General features: G+C 48.2%; 1 protein-coding gene across 1 annotated transcript in view; it reads left to right on the forward strand.

Moving 5' to 3' along the window:
• Nucleotides 1-6,985, forward strand: part of LOC120227203 (BPI fold-containing family B member 4) — a 29,553-nt gene extending 22,568 nt beyond the window's left edge. The window contains exons 15-16 of the mRNA XM_039225359.1: nucleotides 2,443-2,519; nucleotides 6,962-6,985. Coding sequence (XP_039081290.1) covers nucleotides 2,443-2,519; nucleotides 6,962-6,985 — 101 coding nt within the window. The remainder of the gene's footprint in view (nucleotides 1-2,442; nucleotides 2,520-6,961) is intronic.
• Nucleotides 6,986-7,734: the final 749 nt, after the last annotated feature.

Genomic DNA, 7,734 nt, shown 5'->3' on the forward strand with positions numbered 1-7,734 from the left:
GAGGGCGGTGCCTGTGCCCCGCGGGGGGTGTGGCTTGGCGGTGAGGGCGGTGCCTGTGCCCCGCGGGGGGTGTGGCTTGGCGGTGAGGGCGGTGCCTGTGCCCCGCGGGGGGTGTGGCTTGGCGGTGAGGGCGGTGCCTGTGCCCCGCGGGGGGTGTGGCTTGGGGACCTGGTGGTTGCTGGTTCTTCGGGCCTGTTTGACACACAGCCATTCTACCGCAACAGCATTTCTGAGAACTTCATCCTAAGCTTATTTATTTAACCTTCTGAATGCAAATGTTGCCCCAAGCGTCCGCCAACTTCCATATTTCCTGCTTCTGCTGCCTTCTTCTTCTCCTCCACTTCCTCCTCCTCCCCTTCCTCCTTTCCCTCCTCCTCTTCCTCCTCCTCTTCCTTCTTACTTATTTGGCTGATTTTTCTGATTACTCTTGTAAAATCCTGCTTGCACATGAAAATTATCTGTGTGAAAGTTTTAGAAAATCATGAATAGTTTAAACAGTAAAATCTCACCTCCCAGAGGCAATTAATCTCAACCCCTGGTTATATTTCCTTTTAAACTCTTTTTTCTTCATTAAAAAAATACAGTCTAAGAGCTTTCCTGATATCTGTAATGTTTATTTTTAGTTGTGGTAAACACACATAATGTGAGATTTACCTTCTTAGCCATTTTTAGGTGTATAGTTTCGTATTATTAAGTATATGAACATAGTTATGTCCCCGATTGATTTTTTTTTAATGTTTTTTATTTATTTTTGAGAGTCAGAGAGAGATAGTGTGAGCAGGGGAGGGTCAGAGAGAGAGGGGGAGTCACAGACTCTGAAACAGGCTCCAGGCTCTGAGCTAGCTGTCAGCACAGAGCCCGACACGGGGCTCAAACCCGAACCGTGAGATCATGACCTGAGCCGAAGTCAGACGCTTAACCGACTGAGCCACCCAGGCGCCCCCATGATGGATTTTTAATCACGTATCTAATTTTCCATGCAGGGACAGAACACTTTGTTGTTGCAGAAAGTTTCATCAGGACAGGCAAAGCTGAAGTTACCCTTACCCACCTCCCCAGCCTCCTAACCCAGAATCCACCCCTGGGCAGCCATGGTATCATGTAAGGGTTTTCTTGCCCAACTTCATAAAAAGAAGGGACTGAGCACGGCTCCTCCTCTCTGTGGTGCCTCCAGGATGTTGTCAGGAAGCTGCTTGAACCACAGGGCCACCGGGGGCCTGGACAGCTGAACCCTGTTGTAACTGGAAGCCTTGCCCCCAAGGCCTCCACCAGCCCAGTCGCACCCGCATCTCCCTGCTTCCGCCTCATGGAGGAGAGGACAGAGGGGGCTGCTCTCGGCTCCACCAGCGAGGGCTTCTTTGGGAGCTCTCCCTGCCACACAGTCCTTCATCCTGAAAACTGTCACCAGACGAGGCCAAATCTCAGTCACAGGAAAGCTCTGGTCACTAAGGCCAGGCACGTTCGCCAGCGGGAGAGGATGGTGTCGGGAGCTGAGCTGGGCTGACCTTTGCGGCAAGAGATGGGGCCTCTCACCCTGGCTTGGTCACTAGGCGGCGGTGTGAACCTGGCAGCAAATCCCTCAGTCTCCCTATGACGCAATTTACCATTCCCAAAAGTGAGAGAGTGGAGAAGAACCATGATTCTCAAAGTGGGTTCCATAAAAAAGATCAGTCCCGTAAGATACTCTTGAGGAGAGGGTTCTGAGGCCAAGCAAGTTTGGGAAATTCTGAATATACTGCGCTGGGGTAGATTTACAATGTCCTTACCTCTCTGAAAAGTCCCGCCGGAGGCAGAAAATCTGTTTAACTTCATTTAATCCAGATTCTTTCACTCACCTTTTCATCCCTCTCTTCTTACTTTCCTCTCTTCTTTCCTTCCTTCCTCCCTCCCTCCTCCCTCCTCCCTCCCTCCTTCCCTCCCTTCCTAGCACATGAATCAGCATGAATCTACCTCGGTCCTACCGATCTAAAAGCAAACAGCACATCCATGGCAGTGACTTGTTGGGGCCCCATGGGTACCCTTCGGTGCCTCCATTCAGTGACCACCTGTCCTCTCCTCTGTGCCCAGCCCAGGCTGGGTGATGCCGAGGACACAGTCCTTGCCTGCAAGAAACTCTTAAGATGGGGAGAGGTGACAGATGTGGAAGCAGAGAATTAATAGCCTGCGATTCCTGTCATGGTGGAGGATGGTTTAAGGGAGAAGCAGGAGCCCAGGGATGCTCCGCGTGGGGGAGGAAATCTCTGGGGAAGGCTCAGAGCCTGCAGGCAGGCAGGGGTGAGGGAGTGCGCTCTGGGTGAGAGCATCTGCAAGGGCAAAGGCCTACAGACAGAGAAGAAATGGCCAGCGTCCCTGAAAGTACTGATAGCCGCCTGTACGGCTGGCACCTCTTAGCCACGCTGACTGTGCCTGACCATTTTGTTGTTGTTGTTGTTCTTTTCACAGCCGTGCTGGGCTCTGGTGTCCCTCTTCCCAAAATCCTCAACATTGATTTCAGCAATGCAGACATCGACGTCTTGGAGGTATGGGGAGAAGAACTCTATTCCCCTCTCTGCTCCATGCCCAGGAATTGGGAGGAGGAAGAGAAGGGAGGTGAAGAGTGGGGCCAGAGGTGCCTGTTCCTTCAAAGGCTGAGGGAACAAGACACAAAGCTTAAGAGCCCTTAAATGAAGTTTTCTCATCCACCATCTCATTTCGTCCTCATGACAGCTGCCCTTGCACCCATCTCACAGATGAGAATACTGAGGCTCAGAGCAGTAAGGGACTCACCTGAAGTGGAAGCGTGATGTAGTTCATTGAAAAAATGTTTACTGAGCACCTTTTGAGTGCCAGACAATGTGCAAGGGGCTGGGAACAGAGCAGTGAGCAAAATGTACAATCCTGGCCCTTGCAAAGCTCTCCCAGCCAGTGGGAAGATGGGCCTTTGGATAAATATTCCTGAAGTAATTGCTAATTATAATCATGGCAGGTGCCTTGAAATTCAAATGTAGGGTGTCTTTTTCCACTATAAAAACCACATATGCTCATTATCTGCAATTTGGAAAATACAGAAAAGATTAAACAAACATGTGTTTATCCTCTTAGACATGTTTGCAATCTAGAAATGAACATTTAGAACATTTTGCTGTTCTCATCCCAGTCTTTCTGGAGTTTTATTTTTAAACATGGCTTTGATCAGTAGGGCACTGTGTTAAACAATGAGGATGATAGAACTCAACCACCGGGATTCAAATCTGGACTCTGCCAGTATCCAGCTGGGTGACCCTGGATAAGTCACTTAACTTCTCTGAGCCTCAATTTTCTCCTCTGTAAAAAGGAGCTAATCATAGTACCTTGCCATAGGGCTACTTTTAGAATAAAGTGAGATTCTACGTGTAAAGTGGCTCATACAGCCCCTGGCACATAGTGAGAATTCTAGAGCTGCCCATCATCCTCAGTGTCTTCATTGTATAAAGAACGCTGCAGTGAGCGCCTTGGTGCATGAAACTCTTTCTGGGTCTGGGATTGAGTATGCTGCTTAGAACATGCTCCCAGAAATGGAAGGAACGGGCCTTTGCCCCAGAACAACCATTTCCTTTTCACAAGGTGGCCCCACCCACACGGCCTCCAGCAGCCTGCAGAGAGCCCAGCTCCTCACACACTTGCCGGGCTCAGGTCTCAGCCCAGGGGTGGCCCCCACCACCTCAGGGGACCAGTCAGAGGAGGTGGGCAGCGACCTTGAAGGGGCGCTGTGGACAGAGGCCAGATGTAGGCTCTGGGATAGTTCTCAATGGTACATGTCCTGGTCCCATCTCTTGAGCTCCTGGAGGGCCTCAGTGCTACTGTGAGCCTCAGTTTCTTCATCTGATAATGGGAACAGTAATGCCCCTCTCATGGGGTTTGTGATGAGAAATTAAATGAGATACAGCATTTTATTTAGTTAGTTATTTAGTTATAGAGAGAGAGAGAGCACGCCCGCATGTGAGCAGGGGTGACGGGCAGAGGGAGAGGGAGAGAAAATCTTAAGCAGGCTCTCATGACCATGAGATCATGACTGAGCTGAAATCTATAGTCAGACGCTTAACAGACTGAACCACCCAGGCGCCCCAAGATTCAGCATCTTAATGTTAACTACTATTCCCTTTTAAAGGGGGGTTAGGAAATATGACTGGGATTGGCACAAATTTATCATGACTATCACCATCATCATTATCATAATTTATGCCATTTCCCAAGCCTGTCCTATGCCCCATGCACCATTTTATATGCATCTGGGCCCTAGCACGACCCTCGTTGCTGTTTGCCCTCACATCACAGATGAAGGACCTGAGGATCAGAAAGGGTAGGCCACTTCCCCAAGGTCACCCAGCTACTGAGAAGTTGGTTTTGCACTGAAATAATGGAGGTACTCCAACCTTGATTCTTGATTGGGGCTGTATTACAAAACCCCATCCCCAGCCTAAGTGCCTTTTAAAAATTACTGGGGATGATTTTTTCTTTCCTGGATAATCATGCTTCAGTATTTCACATCAAAATACATATTATTTCATTTTAAACTACTTCCCTTTTATTTCTTCTTTACATTCTAGTAAGGGATGTGAGTAGGTTACATAGATTATGAATTTTATTTCAGAATAATAAAAGATAACACAAATACCTGTAATAAAATGTAAAATGGAGTGTGGGGCCTGAAAGGCACAGAACCACTGATTTATTTATTTTTGTGTGTGTACATAAACATTTGGGTTTTTTAAAATATATTTTATTGTCAAGTTGGCTAACATGCAGTGTGTACAGTGCGCTCTTGGTTTCGGGAGGAGATTCCCATGGTTCATCGCTTCCATACAACACCCAGTGCTCATCCCAACAAGTGCCCTCCTCAATGCCCATCACTCAGTTTCCCCTCTTCCCCCATCCCCTATCCACCCTCCGTTTGTTCTCTGTCTTTAAGAGTCTCTCATAATTTGTCTCCTTCCCTGTCTGTAACTATTTTCCCCCTTCCCTTCCCCCATGGTCTTCTGTTAAGTTTCTCAAGATCCACATATGAGTGAAAACACAGGATATCTGTCCTCTGACTGACTTGTTTCACTCAGCATAATACTTTTCAGTTCCATCCACGTCGCTGCAAATGGCAGGATTTCATTCTTTCTCATCGCCAAGTAGTATTCCATTGTATAGATAAACCACATCTTCTTTATCTATCGTCAGTTGATGGACATTTAGGCTCTTTCCATGATTTGGCTATTGTTGAAAGCTCTGCTATAAGCATTGGGGTGCAGGTACCCTTAACATCAGCACTCCTGTGTCCCTTGGGTAAACCCCTAGTAGCAGATCCACTGATTTAAAGACCCAGCCCAGTCTTGGTCTTGTATAATCTCTGTAAATAGTAGCTATTTCTTCTCCTTCTCCTCTTCTGCCTCCTTCCCCTCCCCCTCCTTCTTCCTCTTCCTCCTCCTTCTTCATCTCCTCCTCCTCCTTCTTCATGTTATTATTATATGGGTCTAATCATGTATTTTAATTTTTAATTTTCTTTTTTTGTTATTGGGAGGGTTGTTATTGAGAGAAAGAGGGAGGGTGCAAGTGAATGAGGGGCAGAGAGAGGAAGAATTCCAGGAGGGGAAGAGAGGGAGAGAGATAGAGAGAGAGATGCAGGGATCACCCGAAGCAGGGTTCATGTTTTATCTGAAGTGGGGCTTGTGTTCACCTGAAGCAGGGCTCGAGCTTACCCAATGTGGGAATCGAACTCACAAACCATGAAGTCATGACCTGAACCGAAGTCAGATGCTTAACAACTGAGCCACCCAAGCGCCCTTAATTGTTCATTTTCAAACAACTTTAGGCTTCCAGAAGAGTTGCAAAAATAGTACAGAGAATACTAGAACACTCTTCACTCAGTTTCTCCTAATGTTAGCATCTTATATTTCCAGAGTATAATGATCAAAACCAGGAAGTTCACGCTGATACAAAGCTATTACCTGATCTACAGTTTCCTCACTGATGTCCTTTGTCTGGTTTAGGACCCAGGATCTCACTTTGCATTTGGTTATCAATCCAAATCTGTGCCAGTGTCCTCCAGTGTGTGACAGTTCCCAAATTTTCCCTTGTGTTTTATGACCTTGACGTTTCTGATGAGTCTGGCCCATTGTGTGGGGTGTCCTACAATTCGGCTTTGACTGATGCTTTCTCATGACTAGACTGAGGTTATGTATTTTTGGCAAGAACGCCACTGAAGCGATGCTGGGCGCCTTCTCAATGCACCCGTATCACGGGCACACGGTGTTAACGCCTTCTTCCTGGGGATATTGACTTTGATCATGTGGTTAAGGTGGTTTCTGCCAGTTTTCCCACTGTTCACTTACGATTTTTCCCATGGTAACTAATAAATATCTCACAGGGAGATACTTGGAGATGACCCAAATATCCTATTTCTCATTACACTCTCCGCTGCTTATTTTAGCATTCTTTAATGGTTCTTATCTGCAACAGTTAGTGTGGTGTGTGCCCAAGGGAGACTCTGATTCTAGAACACTCCTTTCACATTTATTAGGTAGAATTCTCCTACAAGGAAGAGCCATCCCTTCTCCCCACTTATTTATTGATCCAATTATTTATATCAGTACAGACTCATGGGTATTTATTTTGTTCCGTGGACTAAACCTATTATTTACTTTGTTGTAGATATTTTTAGTTGTGGAAATTGGATTTGGGGAAAATGTGGACAGAGGCCCAGGCCTGCTTCTCTTATTTGGGGAAGAAAGAGATGAAGGGCAGGGAGGGAAGTGTTTTGCTCCAGGTTCCCTGTGCAGGGCAAGCTAATGACATGGCCAGGGTGATCTTCAGGCCCCTTGGACCCCCACTGTCTCCACTATTCAGAATTGCACCTTCCCAGAAATGTGATTTGCCCAGTCCGAAGGCAGATGGCTACTGGGGCTGCAGGCAGAAGTCATCTCATCCACTAACTGGATTCTCTCTTCTGTCCTCCAAGGACCTTCTGGTGCTGAGTGCCTGAACGACAGAGGCAGAGATGCCACCGCAGCCCTAGAAGAAGCCAGAACCAGCCCTGGAAAGACTTCGCCTAACACAGCCCCCGGCCCCGAGTCCCTTCAGCCCCCATGACAGTCCTTCCCCAGCCCTCCAGCCCTCTTCCCACCTGCCCCCACCTGAAAAAGGAACCAGCCATTGGCTCTGTGGGCAGACGACCCCACCCACGGTTAGCCCTACGGTCAGCGCCCACAGGAGGAAGGTCACCTGGAGGACTGAGGTCTCTCAGGCTCATTGCCAGACTCCATACTGCGTACTTTTCACTTTCAATAAAAGATTCCAATTTCCCTGCAGCTGGGGCAAGTCTCCACAAAGACCCTCCCTCGGGGTCTGGGTGTTTCTTCCCTCGATGGCTGGGGTGGGGGGGGGCACCTGGCAGTTGTAGCTGTGACCTGATGGAGGATGGTTCGGGTCATGACAGAAAAATGTCAGACACCCCTGAGGACCCTACAGATGGACAGGAGGGGATTTAATTCGGTTCTCGCTGCCTTGGTTCAGGGCTCAATTTTGCTGATTCCTCTTGCCTCAGTTTCCCCCACCACTCCTCAGCACATGGGGAGGGCCCAGACTCAGAAGCAACAAGTTCAGAATTATCAGGCTCCACACGGCCAGAGGGACTGCCTTATAGCCTACCTCCCGTGTGCCATGATGACAAGGGTCTCCTCTCCTTCCTCAGCTTGCTCCGTCCGTTCCTCTTCTGTGTTCCCGGCATGACCT

This window comes from Hyaena hyaena, unplaced genomic scaffold, assembly GCF_003009895.1.
Source record: "Hyaena hyaena isolate Hyena2069 unplaced genomic scaffold, ASM300989v1 scaffold_2073, whole genome shotgun sequence".
NCBI classification, from domain to species: Eukaryota; Metazoa; Chordata; class Mammalia; order Carnivora; family Hyaenidae; genus Hyaena; species Hyaena hyaena.